Genomic DNA, 17,404 nt, shown 5'->3' on the forward strand with positions numbered 1-17,404 from the left:
GCTTCAAGAAAATTTCCTTTTGATTAGATGTAATCCCCTTCCAACATCATTTATGTTCATACGTTCTCTTGGTGATTCCATGGAGCACTGGATCCCAATTTCAATTATTGACGTTATGCAATCTTGCAATTGATCTGTCTTATGACTAGGACCTTCAGTCCTATTGATAGCAACCTCTTCAATTTCTTCACTTTGTTCTTCCTTGGGTATGAGTGTTGGATCTAAAATTTGCATCACGTGTACAGGTAAAGCTGACGTTGCAAAGTTATGGAGATTTAAGTCATCCGTAAACATCTGATCTGTTGGCCTTTTTCCTGTGAACATCTCCAATAAAAGGATTCCATAGCTAAACACATCCCCTTGTATAGTTGCCTTTCCACCCATTCCATATTCTGAAATTTAGAAATCTCTTGTTGTTAGTATAACAATAAGATATTTGCATTTTCTTTTTCTCATACAATACAAGAAATTACAGTGAGATAGAAGTCGTGAACACATCATTCAAAAGTAGTGAGTTATATGATCATATCTTCAATTTGGGAATCATGACTCTTTTGATTATGTTAAAAAGAATCCAATCTAAATTCGGTCCAATCGGATGCTAGGTTCCAATGTGTTCGTAGTATTATAAATTCCTAATTGAAATGAATGTGGATAAAACCATGATATCCACCCCAATTAAGATAGAAAAGTGTGTTGATATACTCCATCAACTATTAGGTACAGGATCTGAATATCCAATAATAGTTGGATTGAAGTATGAACCTAATAAACATGATCTTTAGATGTGGACCCTTTTTCTAAATAATCATTTGGGTCATGTTTAACAGCCTACCATGGATTTTGATTAGAATAGACAGAAACAATTTAGTAAATGGCATTTAGATTTACAGAATAAATTTTAATATATTGATTGATAACTCAAAATAAAATCAAATAGTTTATTTGTTACCTGGAGCAGCATAGCCAATAGATCCTTTTATCCCAATGGTACTAGTTTGGGTCTCGGAAGAATTGTCGTTTGGTTCTAAAAGTAGCCTCGCCAAACCAAAATCACTGACATGCGCAGTCATATCACTGTCAATTAGAACATTGCTTGGCTTCAAGTCACAATAAACAATTGACGCATAGCAGTTATAATGAAGGTAATCCAAAGCAGAAGCCACATCAATTGCGATGTTTAATCTTTGAAGAAGGCTTAAATTCCTTGAATGATTATGTGCCTCCACCAGTAGATGCAACCAATCATCTAGACTCCCATTGGGCATGAACTCATAAACAAGGGCTTTGAAATCTTTGCCTTTTGAATCAAGACTTGAACATAAAGTTAAAATCTTGATAAGATTTCGATGCCGAATGTTTCTTAATGCTTTGCATTCAACCATAAAGCTCTTGTAAACTCTTGGATTGTGAAGGTTGAGTACCTTAACTGCGACAATTGTTTCATCCTGGCCGATAATCCCTTTGTATACAGAGCCAAAACTACCAGAACCTATGAAATTAGCTGAAGAAAATCCTCTAGTAGCTTGGAAGAGCTCTTTGTAAGAAATCTTTAAGAACCAGTCATCGATTAATGGTGTGGATGGAGGTTTACTTTTTGATCTTCTTATCCAATAGAGAGTAAGAAAGGAAGATATCAAAAGGATACCAAGAACCACACTGATTATCGCCAAAACTATTCCAAAACCATTGAACTTTTGTCGTTTCGTAGATCCATGGTTTGTGCATGTAGGTAGTCGTAACTCCGCAATTCCCCCACAAAGCTTATCATTTCCATTCACCAAAATTGCACTTGCATTTCCAAAGATTCCTTTTGTTGGTACCTCCCCCTCAAGATTATTGAAGGATAAATTCAAACATCGCAATGTTAAAAGATTTTGTAGACCTTTCGGGATTTGCATTGACAAGTTGTTGTGTGAGAGATCTAAATCTTGAAGCCCCTTTAAAAGAGTCAAAGAGTGAGGAATGGTTTCTTCAAAGAAATTATCCCCCATGTAAAGATGTTCCAAACTATTACAGTCACCAATGGAGGAGGGGATTTCTCCAGACAATCTATTTTTGGAGATATCTATTGTAGAAAGACTCTTCAAGTTACCAACTTCTGTTGGTAGGGAACCATCCAGAGAATTATTAGATAAGTCGAGAGCTATTGATAAGGAGGAAATATAAAAGAGTTGTTTGGGTATTGGGCCTTGGAGTTTATTATGACTAAGGTTTATGTATTGTAACTGTTGACAATTTCCAAGGCTTGAAGGAATGCTTGCATTCAAGTTATTGGCTTCTAAACGGAGTTCAAACAAAAAAGTGAGATTGCCTATAGAGGAAGGTATCTCTCCCGAAAGTTTGTTTTCAAGCAAGTCTAATCTTTGAAGCTTCGAAAGTTTTCCTATCCCAGAAGGAATATTGCCTTCTAGAAAATTCTCATTCATGGCCAAGAAGGTTAACTTGACGAGATTCTCAATCCAAACAGGAATGGTTTTGGATATTTGATTCACTCCTAAACAAAGAATTGATAGTTGTGTTGAGAGATTGGCTTTAAAGTTGGGAAGGGGACCCTTAAAACCATTATATTGTAGGTCCAAAATCTCTAGATGTGTATGATTGATCAAAGATTTTACAAAATCTAAACCATCAACTTCCCCTGTTCCACATTGATTTCCACCAATAATGAAAAATTGAAGATTTTGAAGGTCTCCTAAGTTGTTAGGGACTGGTCCGATAAAACTGTTGAAAGAGAGATCAATCACTTCGAGTGTTGAAATATTGGAGATGGAATTCGGAATGCTCCCTGAGAAAAGGTTCATTCCAATATATATTTCTTTGAGATTTGGAAGAGTGAGGCCTATGTCTCATGGAAGGCTCTCATGCAGTTGGTTTTGTGTGAGGGAAGCAATTTCAAGAGATGAGAGATTATATAGTGAGAGAGGTAACATACCGGATAGCTTGTTTGCATGAAGTGATAGAAGGTATAAGTTTCTTAGCTGACCAAAGGATTCTGGAATGCTCCCCTGCAGTCCATTTCCTCCCAAAGAGATAATTCGAATGGAGGAAATATTCCCCAAAGAAGCTGGTATTTTTCCTGTTAAGCCATTATTATGAACAACAATTATCTCCAGCTTTGACAAAGATGAAATTAGTTCAATTGGAATCTTCCCAACAAGATTGTTATTGGACAACCAAATTTTTCTTAGACGAGTGCAGTTGGCTAAACTGGTAGGAAGTTCTCCTTGGAAAGTGTGGTTTCCCAAAAAAAAGTATCGTAGTCGAATCAGATTTCCAATCTCTTTGGGGATTTTGCCATGGAAGCTATTGTCAGTCATGTTGAGGAAATGTAAAAAAGTGAGATTCCCTATGAAAGGAGATATGTTACCTCCCAAGCCCTTCCCTTGTAAATCCAAGCTGATAACCCGTTGTTGATGACGATGACCACATGTGATCCCTACCCAGTTGCAGAAATGGATAGAATCGTTCCAAGAACTTAGCGCTCTGTACGGATCATGAGTTTGTTTCTTGAATTCCAGCAATGCAAGTCGATCATTTGTCTCATTCCTCCCGACAATCATTCTTCTACTGGCGGTGACTGATTCTAGCAGCCTTAATGAGCTCCCAAAGAGGAGAATGAAAACTAGAAGCTGATGAAGTGCCATCAGAATCAAATTTTAGGACGCAGATGCAGAAATCATGCAATTTTGAGTGAGTTGGGGGGGGGGGTATGCAGAGTAGCTAATCTGTTAATCCTATTTAAAAGGAGGATAGTGCTAAGCAACAAGTGTAATATTCCACCAAAAGCTAGCTAGATCATAGAAGTCAAGTCAGGTCTTTCCTCTTATTACTTATGACCATTTATTAGTTACGCGGACTCCAGCACATGGGGTATCTGACCTGATTGGAAAGCGTAGGAGACTTAAAAACACTCTTTCATCGGTCAACAAAAGAGAATTGAGATGATGACTATGGACTTGTGAGTGATGCAAGGGTCTCTCATTGAATTGGACATGTTGAACGGGTGGATGTACTGGACTTCTACATTAACACTAGACCTGACTTTATCACGAGCCCGGGTCCTTTCCAGTGTCATTGACGCCTCTCCCCAATAACGTTTTCCTAAAGTCACGTGTCATAGTCATTCATTGAGATTTAACTCCGTTTTATCATTTTTATTTTATTTTTTTTTTCTTTTTCCTCTCTCCTTCGGTTTAGGGAATCCATAAAACGTGATTGAACAGGAAATATGTAATTCCAAAATCTAAAACGTGATTGAACAGGAAATAGGTAATTCCAAAATCTAATGTCAAATCTTTCTCTTTCTCTTAAGTCCATAATCTTATCTCAAATCTAAATTTCTCTCTCTCTCTCTCTCCCCTTATGCCAAACAATCCTATAACTCACATTGGTTCTGATGAACAACTACTGATTTGGTCTTGCATAAGGATGATGAGGAAATTATATTGTCGGAGTGGTTATTAATGCTAGATTGGGTATTGGTCACTTGAATCAGATTGGGTATCGATCACCTGTAAAATCAATACGATATCGATATGGCATCGACACTGATCGGTTGTATCAGATAAATTTACCCACTGATTTTCTTTAACCAATACAGTATCGACACAATATCAAGATCATAGTTTGAAGAATCAGTATCGGATCAGCCGCTTGGCATCAGTATCAGTTGAGATCAATACCGATTCCTTGCCGATCCAATCTCGGTGGACCAGTACAAACAAGGGTAAAATTTTAAATTAAATTAAAAAATATAATTTTTTTTAAGGAAACAGGGGTGAACCTAACAGATCTGGATCGGTAGAGACCGTTATCGATCACTAGAACCCATGGTTTTACTGCATGGTATTGGATCAGGTATCAGTTACTTGCAAAACCAATATGATATCGCTACGATATCGACAAGGATCGATCGTATTTGACAAAATTACCCTTGATTTCCCTTTAACAAAAAGATATTTGACTGTTTTACCCCTTGTCCGTAATGTATCACCGATACAATATTGACACAACAAGATTGGCCACAATCAAAACCGTTACATATTGCCCCAATACGAGTGATATGATACAGATACCTCAGGAAGCGATAATACCTCAGCCCATGAACTGAGTTGCAGGATTGTTTCACATAAGGTATGAGAGAGAGAGAGAGAGAGAGAGAGAGAGAGATTTGAGATTAGATTCTAGATTTAATTACTTATTTCCTTTTCAAACAGGTTTTATGGATTCCTATAAAAGAGGGAGAGAAGAAAAAGAAAACTAGAAAATAAAACAAAAGAATGAGAAAAACGGAATTAAATCAGCGTAAATGGATATGAAACGTGGCCTTAGGAGAGTGTTATTGGAGAGAAGTCCTCTTCAAAGACGCTGGAGAGGATCCAAACTCCCTTATCACAAGCCATTTTGATGATGGCTTTGATGGCTTTGTCCATGTCAACTAGTCAACCACATCTGTAAAATGAGAAACCTGCCGTTTTTTGTCATGTTTTCCCTCTTCCAGTAAATTTGGATATGTTTATATGGATTTGATAGTATGCATTTCCACTTTGGTGGTTGATGGCATGTTGATGGAAATTGCCTCTCTTTTCTATTTAGTTAAAGGGCTGATGTTTTATGTGCTGCAACGCAGCCAACGCCCAAAAACATGGGATTGCCATTTAAGGAGGCAGGGTGGTCATTTCACCCACCCCTATGTGTCTGGCGCAGCCTACACCGCAGGCATTGAGAACATTTGGCCTTAATTAAATCTTTAGACCCTATCAATAAGGTGCATGAGTGCAACACATGCAATTTGTAGGTGAAGCCATTATTGTCAACAAAGACTCATTTTGCTTGTCTCCCTAGCTCCATCCTCATTTAATTTTCAAAGGATGTTGAATGGTTTTTCCTCTACTCTTCATCTCTTTAGTTAAATCTTTAGATCATAGCAATTGATTATTTTAACCTCAACTCCAAGACAACAGTTTCCTTACCCTAACCCAAACGAGAAAGGAACACCCATAAAATAAAATCAAGTCAAGTCAAGTCTTTCCTCTTATTACTTCAGACCATTTAGTGGTTACGCGGACTCCATCACATGGGCTATGTGACCTCATTGGAAAGCGTAGGAGACTTAAAAACACTGTGTCTCTCAATGAATTGGACGTGAAGAACGAGTGGATGTACTGGACTTCTACATTAACACTAGACCTGACCTTATCACGAGGCCGGATAGTTTCCTCATTCTTTTTTCTGTTTTTCTATTTTTTTATTTTTCTTTTTCCCCTCCCCCTCTTTTTAAGAAATTCATAAAATGTTATTGAACAGGAAATAGGTAATTAAATCTAAAATCTAATATCAAATCTCTCTCTCTTAAGTCCTGAAGCTTATCTCAAATCTAAATTTTTTTCTCTCTCTCCTTATGCAAAACAATCCTGCAACTCACATTGGTTTTGTTGAACAATTGCCAATTTGGTTCTGGCATAAGGATGGTGAGGAAATTATATTGTCGGAGTGGTTATTACTACCGAATCGGGTATTGGTCACTTGAATCGGATTGGATATCGATCACCTGTAAAATCGATACGATATCGATATGGCATCGACATTGATCGGTTGTATCAGATAAGTTTACCCCCTGATTTTCTTTAACCAATACAGTATCGACACAATATCAAGATCATATTTTGAAGAATCAGTTTCGGATCAGCCGATTCGCATCAGTATCGGTTGAGACCAATACCAATTCCTTGCCAATCCAATCTCGGTGGACCATTACAAACAAAGGTAAAATTTTAAATTAAATAAAAAAATCTAATTTTTTTTAAGGAAACAGGGGTGAACCTAACCGATCTGGATCGGTAGAAACCGTTATCGATTACTAGAACCCATGGTTTTACTGCATGGTATTGGATCAGGTATTGGTTACTTGCAAAACCAGTATGATACCGCTACAATATCGACAAGGATCGGCCGTATCTGACAAAATTACCTCTGATTTCCATTTTAAAAAAATATTTGACTGTTTTACCTCTCGTCCGTAATGTATCACCGATACAATATTGACACAATATCAAGATCGGCCACAACCAAACCGTTACATATTGCCCCGATACGAGCGATATGATACTGATACCTCACGATGCGATAATACCTCAGCCCATGAACTGAGTTGCAGGATTGTTTCGCATAATGTATTAGAGAGAGAGAGAGAGAGAGATTGGAGATTAAATTTTAAATTTAATTACTTATTTTCTTTTTAATCACGTTTTATGGATTCCTATAAAAGAGGGAGAGAGGAAAAAGAAAAATAAAACATAAAACAAAAGAATGAGAAAAACGGAGTTATATCAGCGTGAATGGATATAAAACGTGACCTTAGGAGAGCGTTATCGGAGAGGAATCCTCTTCAATGACGCTGGAGAGGATCTGGACTTCCTTATCACAAGCCATTTTGATGATGACTTTGTCCATGTCAACTAGTCAACCACGTCTGTAAAATGAGAAACCTGTCGTTTGTTGTCATGTTTTCGCTCTTCTGGTAAATTTGGATCTGTTTATATGGATTTGATAGTATGCATTTCCACTTTGGTGGTTGATGGCATGTTGATGGAAATTGCCTCTTTTTTCTATTTAGTTAAAGGGTTGACTGATGTTCTATGTGCCGCAGCTCAGCCTGTGCCCAAAAACATGGGATTGCCATTCAAAGGGGGCAAGGTGGTCATTTCACCCACCCCTTATGTGTTTGGCGCAGCCTGCGCTGCCGGCATTGAGAACATTTGACCTTAGTTTAAATCTTTAGACCCTATCAATAAGGTGCGCGAGTGCAACACATGCAATTGGTAGTTGAAGCCATTATTGTCTACAAAGACTCATTTTGCTTGTCTCCCTCCATCTTCCTTTAATTTTCAAAGGATGTTGAATGGTTTTTCCTCTTCTCTTCATCCCATTTTTTTTTTTTTTTTTGATAAAAATCTCTTTAGTTGAAATCTTTAGATCATAACAATTGATTTTTTTAACCTCGACGCCAAGATCGAGAGTTTCCTTACCCTAACCCAAAACAGAAAGGAACACCCATAAAATAAATCTCATCCCACAAAATCAAATCTATAAGAGAAGAAAGAATACAATTAATTCATGCATGCATCTTCGAAATGAAGCATGATGTACATGCCAGGCGTAAGAGTGAAAAATGAAAAATAGGGGAGAGTATTTCAGAATTTTTATTGTCTACGATTCCCTGCCTAGTATGATTCCTACAGTCCTCTAACAAGAGGGGAGTGGACCCCACCCGGGTAGAATGTTCGGTCAGGGGGTGGAATGGTCATTTCACCCCCCTTGTTAGAGAATTGTACGAACCGTACCGGACAGGGAATTGTAGGCTATAAAGGTCCAAGTATTTCATACACTGCCCGAGTGCAGTTTCAGACGAATGAGCGAACCCCCTTTGGAATCTAACAATAGGGGGGAGGGGCATTTATGACATATCACCCCCTCACATGAACAGTGATATACGAGGGGGTGTGCCATTTCAGTTTTGAGCTGGCGTTGTGCACAACTTTTTCCCATAAAGAAAAAGAAAAACCATTAGAGGAAGTTAAGGGAACCATAAGAACGTCCAATGGGCCAGATCCAATTATGACTTTCCCTTGGACAGATCTTGCAGCTCTCCCACTTGCATAGATGCATTGTCCTCAAGTGGTTGGACTCTATACCTCTCATCCAATTTAAGTGCATATCCCATTGCAGATGATGCATAACTGGCCTTGGAAATATTTGCTCGGTAGATTTGGTTTTGGGCCACCTTTAATGACTAATCTGATTTGCAGGGATAATTCCATAAGAGAAGCAAATCTCTCTGCTCCTGATTATCAAGAGTGATTAGCAGGCTTTCTGGACAAACTCAAGGAGTAGATACCTGCACAAAAGAAAAAAAAATTGTAAAAAATACAACTCAATTAAGCCTTTTCCCAATGAGAGTTACATATATCTTCTTACACCATTCAACTCTGTTTAACAAGGTTAAGAACCTTGCTCTCCTATAACCCCAAAAAAAAAAAAAAAATGGTTAAATTTGTCAAACCAGTCATTGGTCAAGAAAGCACTGCATAGTTTCTGCCTTCCTTTTGTGCGAAGGTTTTTTTCATATGTTCCATTTTTTTTCCTGAGAAAAGTGAAGAGCAATGCTAGTCAAGTGATGCAATAGCACTTCAGTAGACCATCTAATTCAATTAATAGCTATTCCTGAAGATTTGAGCCATTCTTAGAATCATAATTTTCTTCAAATGATAAAACAATAGTAGACTATCTTCACATCTGTTGTTGATAAATTGGGAGGACTTTATTTTTAGAGTTTGTTTATTTGTTTATTCTTGTCATGTACATGATTGGAATCTATATATAATGTTATGGCTTGATTGAATCTATAAGGTTCATAATTCACCACTTATTCCCCCCCCATTACTTCTTGTTTTAAGAGGAGAGAGATATGAAAGGAAATCAAAAATTGATTCGCGGAAGCGTAATAGGAAAAAGTCTATCGATGGGAGATGTCATTCAATAACAAGAACAACAGAGGGTTTCGATTGTTACCTAGAGTTTCACAAGTGCAAAACCTCTAACCGAATATAGCCCTTTCACAGTCGTTCCACGCACCACGCACCATGCACAGCTTTGCGTTCCCACTCGATCAAGCAAACTTCCACTCACTAGGGTTCTAAAAAACCCTAGACTATCTCCAAGATCAAACACAGAGAAAGAGAGAGAGAGAGGACGAATTCTAGGGGAGGGGAGTGCTCCACGGTTTTTCCAAGAAGGTGAGATCTCTCATTTTAGGGTTGGGCAATATTATGTATATATATAACACAACCCTCACACTCCCAAATTGGTAGCATATATGGGCTAGGAATATTGAGTTTTCTATTAGGACTCAATCTCCAAGCTCTCAAATCTTTCCAAGCAAGAAAGATTTCTATTGCTAGAAGAATCCAATATTGAGTCAAATATCCAATATTAACTCATTATCTTTCCTTTTCTAACAAGATAAGGCTGAGAGTGTCAAGTGTGAAATGAAATGAAAATTTTAATCTTTTGCTGTTGTGAAAAAGAAAAGGATTTCATCCCATTAATTTCCGCTGGTCAATATCATCAAATTGATATTCTTCTTGTTTGTAGTCTACATGTCACTTTTGTTATTTGTTGTATTTGTTTAACTTGATTGAACCAAGACAATAAGACCCCTTATGAACTATTCCTATGCACTTTCTTTTCAACACTGATCTCACTGAAAATGGTTCAACATTGCATATTTAGGTACTTCGGCAGGGCTGATTTGTGAGCTTTGACAGCTTCTCTCCCTCTACATTCAATTCTGTCTTCCAGATCAAAATCTCTATTCTGAGGTCAGTTTTATTCTTCTTTTACTCTCGTTGTCATACCCTGTTTCGTGCTTTCTTTTCCTACTTTTCTATCTCTGAATCTGATATATCTTAGTACATATTACTTCCATCTTTTAGTTCTGAACTTTTTCTTGTCGAAATCGATTAATTTTGGTAATGATGATGTATTTTGAACTTTGATGCTAGGCTAGGTAGTTTTTTCCGATAATGCTTGGTGATTTATGTATGCCCTCCTTTTGTTTTACAAAACCAGGGTGTAACTAAAGGAGAACTCAGTTGTTAACGCAAACACCAAGAAACACAAAGAAACAAACAAATTTAAGCAAGGATGATACAAAGATTTAACGTGGTTCACTCACCAATTAAGTGTGTTATATCCACGGGTGAAGCTGAAGATGATTCACTATGTGATAGAAGAAAATTACAACGGAGATCTCTCAAGAAAACCCAAAAGTCACAAGAACTCTCCTCATAAAACCCTAACACGAAAAATGCCTCAAATCTACATTCTCTCTCTTGCTTCCACAACAAGATAATAAAACAAGGTAATACTCCTCCAAGTCGGTCGATCCATCGGGTCGGGTCATATCAAATTGTGTGGGCTTCGCCACCATACCCTCATACAGGATCAGTGATGGGGCCCAAGCCCTCCGCTATAATCATAGACCTCACAAAATTTCTCCTTCAAGTCGCTACCAAAAATGTTAGAACTGGAAAACTCCAAAATGGGTACAAGAATTCAAGACACATAACATCAGCTCCATTTGCACTCATCATGATGATTTAACCAGGCATATCCCAGATGAGGTTCCTTGGTGTATGCTTTTCGTTGATGATATTGTTTTGATAGACGAGATGGTGGAAGGGATTAACGCGAAACTGGAACTATGAAGATCATGCTTGGAATCAAGAGGTTTTAAGTTAAGCAGAACAAAAACAGAATATATGATGTGTAACTTCAGTCAAACCAGGAGAGGTGATGAAGTAGTGAAACTTGAGGAGCAGAAAATACCACAAAGTGAATACTTTAGATACCTGGGGTCAACCATTAACAAAGAGGGTGATAAAGAGGATGATGTTTCCCATAGAATTAAAGTAGGATGGATGAAGTGGAGAGGTGCATCAGAAGTTTTATGTGACAAACGCATACCTATTAAGTTTAAGGGAAAATTCTACAGGACAGTAATAAGACCATCGATGATATATCAGGCGAAATGTTGGGCCATTAAGAAGAGTAATATAGATAAGATGAGTGTAGCGGAGATGAGGATGTTGAGGAGGATGTGCAACAAGACCAAGAAAGATAAAGTACATAATTATTGTATTAGAACCGAATTAGGAGTTGCACAAATTTAGGACAAGCTCCGTGAGAGCTGCTTGAGGTAGTATGGTCATGTCCAACGGAGATCCATGGATGCACCAGTAAGGAGGAGTGACCAAATTCAATTTGAAGGAGCTAAAAGAGGTAGGGGCACTCCTAAAATGATTATTGAAGAAGTGGTAAGAAAGGATATGCATGTGGTAGGGCTCGATCATAGTATGACTGCGGATAGAGTTATTTGGAGGACAAGGACCCGTGTAGCCGACCCCTTATAGAGGGATGTTCCTGGGATGCTGCTTTGACTACAACTTGGACTCTTTCCTTTAATAACTTTATTTTATTTTTTTACTTCTTTCTACTTTTTAATCCCTTCTACTTATCTTATTCCTATTACTGTCACGGCCTCTTCGGGTCCATGTAGCTGACCCTATTTAGTTGGGATAAGGTTATAGTTGTTGTTGTGTTGCTGCTCTTTTATTTTTTTCCTATAGAGCTTCAAATTTGGTTAGTTTCAATACTTGAGGTTGCAATTGCTGGGTGTTGGTCCAACCCCATGTGGATATTGTTTTGGTGTTGGGTTAAGTTGGATCCAAACTCATGTGAAGTCAAAGTGCCAATGAGTTGGCATCCACTACCTTTTCTTTGTGGGTTGTATAATTCAAATAGTCACTTTGTGAAGTGTGTAGTGGGGTGTTTACCAAAAAAAAACGAAGTGTGTAGTGGGGTTTTCTTCTAAGAAAAAGAAGAGAGAAAATACGTGGGTCTTCTCTAAGGAAAGAGAAAATGCAAGGTTTGAGAAGAGAAAAAGAGTTTTAACTTGCTTGTGAAGCCAAGAAAAAGTCTGTTCTTGCAGCTCTTGGAGAAGAAGTGCACAATTTTTGTGGAGGTTTACTCATTTTTGGATCATCTTGAGGCCGTCTATGCTAAATCTCACGCTCTTATTCAGCCAGGTAACCAAAGTTGCAATTTGTTTGTTCGGTTGGGTTCTCCTAGATTTGGGAGAAATTTTTGATGGCTTTTAGAGGTGATTTTGTAGCATTTTTGTTAAAGTGTGAGATAACCTTATAATCTCTCCAAGTGCTTTTTTTTTCCTTCAATCTTGTGTGGATCTCAAGTTTGGGCATAAACTTCAGAGGTGAATCATTATAATCATTTATTTGTTTTTAGTAGTTGCCTCGTGTTTTTTTCCTTCACATTTGAGAGTTTTTCATATTAAATCTTGTGTTTGATTGGTTTGTGGTTGCTTGTTCGTTTCTTATTGCTTATTTGATTCACATAGGTGGAAAGGTTTTTCCACATCTCTTCCCAACAACAATACCCTTTTGAAGCCTTCTAAGCATGTTCTAGCCATTTGCCACATGTTTTTTTTTATTACTGACGTTGGTCTTGATACATATAATATTGTGTTATAAAGTCCCAAAAGACATGGTGGACTGCTTTTTTGCCACTACATATAATTCATGCTGGTAGGCATATCATATCTGCGACAAATATGTATGCAATTAAGCAAATAACAAAGCCAAACTTTGATTTGCAATCTATATATAAAAGCATCATCAGTGGAGATGACCTTTCCTCTCTTAGCCAGTTCCTGCTCTCCACCATGGCCATTGTGAACCTCTAATTCCAATAATGAAAACCGACAAGGAGGAGGCTGTGGAGCGTACGAAACAATCTTCCAAAACATACATATCAATATATATGTAACTAAGGGGTTAGATTACTTATCTTGATGTAGACAAATCGAGATCAATGACGACAATCTCAAGCACCATATAATGCGTCATAAGCCTGAAAAACATGAAGAAAATAAAAGAAATAGTGGGGCTGAGTCGTGACAAAAGTCACTCTCCTTTAGACTGTAGACACCCCCTATGGGGCAATCGGGTCCTTGTGAATTAGCCTCCAAGATAAAACAGTGCTCCAATTAAAGCTATTTAGTAATGATGCACTTCAAATACTAGGCTACTAAGGGCACGGAAAGTTGCACTCAATTGGATATAAACAACGGAGAAACAAAGCTGAGAGAAAAACAATAAAAACTTTTCTAATTAATTATTAGAGAAATGGACAAGACTCCTTTCTTTATAGAGGAGAAGAAGAGGCACCCCTAAGGGGTGTCTCCAAAGGATATGCCCATAAAACATGCTTTTTCCCACGAGATTTGTTTGTTGACCATTCAAACAAATCTTCCAATAGGTACACCCATTGGTCATTTAGGTGTCTATTATGAAGCGGCAAAACCCTCTAATAAACCTTTTAATAAAGAATAAAAATATTTTGAATCAAATATTTTAAATGAATTTAAAATTCCAACATGGAGAGCCAGAGACACCTCCCTTGACAAGTATAAACAAGAGGCCACCTTTCTGTAGACTTGTCTCAATGGACTCAACGTCTTATCAAGTCTCTCTTTCTCTTTGATCTTCTCTGTCTGCAATCTGCAGTAGTTTTATTGTTAAAAAATGCTCATATATATAAATGTGTCAGGGCCCTGAGGGTGGATCAGGGACTTAGGGGTGTCACTTCCAGGCCTGCACTGGCAGTCCGACCGTAAAAAGCCCAAAACAGGCCCGGACTGTTTATTAAACGTGTCGGCCTCAAGCTCAGCCTGACTAATATTCAATCATTCTCGGTGTAAGGGTGCTATCTGATGGGCGCCTAACCGAGACCGACCAATTACTAGCCCGACATGTTTAAAACATGTTTACAGCTCGGTTACAATCTATTTATAGCTCCTTTACAACCGGTTTAGAGATAAACATGTCATTAGCCTGTTTAGCTCGATTATTGGAAGCCTAACTGAAGCTCAAAAACCGACTGATAGTTTATAAATCGTACCATGCCTGCCATATGCAAGCCCGACTACATATTCGGGTGGTCACAATACAAGGCAAAAATATGATGAGGCCCCAGCTTCGCCCGACTGGTTGACACCCCTAGTCAGGGTGGGATTTTCAGGCCCAAGGTCAGGGCCAAGTTAGCTGGGCCTGGGCCTAGCTAAGTAAACTTAGGGTTGGGCTGGGATTTTAAAAAGCCCAACCCTAGTGTTGTCCAATGCATCAACATTCATGGCACATGAGTCAAACAAATCCCTTCATTTTTTTTCTAATGTCTTGTAACTCCAATTTTTTTATTCATCCTCTAACTTCATCTTATGGAGAGCACAACTAAGAATTTAATTTTCCTACAAAAAAAAATATTTAATTGCAAGACTTCACACAGCAGTGTAAAATTTAAATTTGAACTCGTCAGACCGACTGAAACCACAAAATCGAATACTTATGATTTGGTTTTTGTTTGGGTTTTTAGAAACCGAAACCGATCAGATCGATCAAAACCAGGAGCCGTTTGAAAAGAAAAAACTGAACTGGACTAAGATCTATAAGAACCCATTAAAGAGAACGGATAGAAAACTAGAACCAAACCAAACCAAAATTGACCTTCACCTTAATAGTTCAGCTTAAGTTTGGCCCAATACATGCTTAAAACCGATTCAATCTAACTAAAACCGAATCGAACAGGTCGTCAACTCTACAAAGTAAGACTAAAGTTTTTTTTTTTTTTTTTTTTGGATGATAAAAAAGAAATATATTGCTAAGAGACCAAATGATATACAGGCTTTTTGGTTTGACCATATTTCGCTAAGTTCACAACTAGGGCTATACAAAAATAGTTACCATTGTTTGTAATACATATATCAGGATACTTGGTAGATATATAAAATAGGTCCTTAATAAGTTCCCAAAGCCAGGTGGATGTGGTTGGAGATGAAAGAACTTCAGTAATCATTGGATTTGAGCACCATATTTCTTTTATCTTCAACCCCAACGAGGACGCATGATCCAGTCCTGTGCGAATACTCACTAATTCAGGTTCCATCGCAAGAGATGTATGAACAAATCCTGCAGCCAAAAACAAAAGCCGTCCCTTAATCAAAAAGATGTAAGACCATCCTGCCACAGTTAATCCAGGAATATAGTATCCTGCACAGATCAAAACAAGAAAATCCAAAGTTGGTAAGATAATACATGGTGGGACAGATAGAATCTCCTCTGGAGTAGCCAGTACATCATAGGATGGAAATGTGGGGGGGGGTAAATGTAAATCATTTAACCAAAGTCTTATTTGGTTTAAAACCCACATGGGGTTGGGTTTTTTGCCTCTAAAAATGACCTTGTTCCTTATAACCCATATAAAATAACATGTACTAATAAAAACACTAAAAAACCAATTAAGAGATTGTTTATCAAGCAGACGATTTAAAACCAAGGAAAGACAAAGATCAGACAAATTGGAAAAGACCAGGTGTTCGGTCCTCAGCCCCAATGGCCCTGCCACCCATATGTGCTTAATCCAATCACAAGATAAAAATAGATGCCAGTAAGATTCGGCACAGACTCCACAAAAGGCACAGGAAGAGTCGATCTGAGTCCATCTTGAAAGGGAAGCCTTGATAGGAAGTCTTGCATTTAGAACACTCCAGAAAAAGATCTTAAATTTTGGATGAATTTTGCGTTTCCAAAAGAACTTCCACCAAGAGGTGATAAAGAAATTAGTGTTTTTAGAGGTGGACAATAATTCAAAAGCTGCTAGTTTTGTACTCAAGCAACCATTTCTGGCTTTAAAACACCACCATTTATCATCATCGTTTGACAAAGAAAGCAATTGAATAGAGGATGTGATATGAGGAGGCAAGCATTGACTAAATAAAGCATAGTTCCATCCTGAAGGAAACCTATAGTGATCAATAAACCGAGTTCTATTAGTGACTGACAAAGAGTTAGAAGAGAAGGTGGTGAGATTACCTGGGATTGAAGGAACCCATCTGTCGGTCCAAACAAAAGTAGACTTTCCATTACCAACCTTTTTAACAAGCATGTTTTCAAGGGAAGGGATGATATGAACAGTGCTGTTCCAGGACCATGATCCTCTTTTTGTATGGGTTTTGGGATCGAAAAAGGATAGGTTGGGAAGTATTTAGCTTTAAGCACCCGAGCCCAAGACTAAAGGTTTTACCAAAAAAAAAACACTTAAGGTAGGGAATAGGGATGAATGGGATTCATCAGCAAAATTGATGAGCAACGTAAAATGTGTTCACTGTACTCCTCTTAAGACTATTATGAAGCTAAACTCTGATTCCTTTCCTTCTTAGGATTACTAGTGATAAGTGGTGCAATCTTATTGTGTCATACACCAAGGTAGCCTACACTGAGTCACACCTAATCATCTAATTAAGATAATTGCACATAAGTGCACCTTAGTTTTAGTAATAATCACAAAATCTGTAATTAATAGAAAACATTATGTGTAGATCCTTTCACTTGACAATATCTCATAATGGACCTTAGGGCATGAAATTAAATTACTGTCATTACCCTAGTCCATTGAATAACTAGTATAAAGTATCATGATCACTGATTGGACAACAAACAACATGAACCCTTTTACACTAAATATCCGGCAGTAGAGCATGCTCGGTTCCCGGAAAAGTTAAGAGGGTTCCAAGAAAAAAGTTCTGAAGCCTTGAGAAGTACTTGAAAATGGAGACCTTGAACTAGGGTTAGAGTGAAATTGATTCAGGATAGTATGGCAACCTGGATGGGCCAGTGTGCTCATTAAGGAAGACTTGACTGGTAGGCCTCCATGCTATGTACGTCTTGTTCAACTGGAGTCTCCATCCCCCAAAACACATAATGCAACA

At 37.9% G+C, this 17,404-nt stretch overlaps 1 protein-coding gene across 1 annotated transcript; it reads right to left on the reverse strand.

The window, feature by feature from the left end:
- Positions 1-3: 3 nt before the first annotated feature.
- LOC122659560 (probable LRR receptor-like serine/threonine-protein kinase At3g47570) lies at positions 4-3,197 on the reverse strand. Its single transcript, XM_043854663.1, has 2 exons — positions 953-3,197; positions 4-392 (listed from the first exon to the last, which is right to left on the reverse strand). Exons 1-2 carry the CDS (start codon positions 2,802-2,804, stop codon positions 4-6), a joined length of 2,241 nt encoding a protein of 746 aa, XP_043710598.1. The 5' UTR covers positions 2,805-3,197.
- Positions 3,198-17,404: the final 14,207 nt, after the last annotated feature.

The sequence above is a fragment of the Telopea speciosissima genome, chromosome 4 (assembly GCF_018873765.1).
Source record: "Telopea speciosissima isolate NSW1024214 ecotype Mountain lineage chromosome 4, Tspe_v1, whole genome shotgun sequence".
Taxonomy (NCBI): domain Eukaryota; kingdom Viridiplantae; phylum Streptophyta; class Magnoliopsida; order Proteales; family Proteaceae; genus Telopea; species Telopea speciosissima.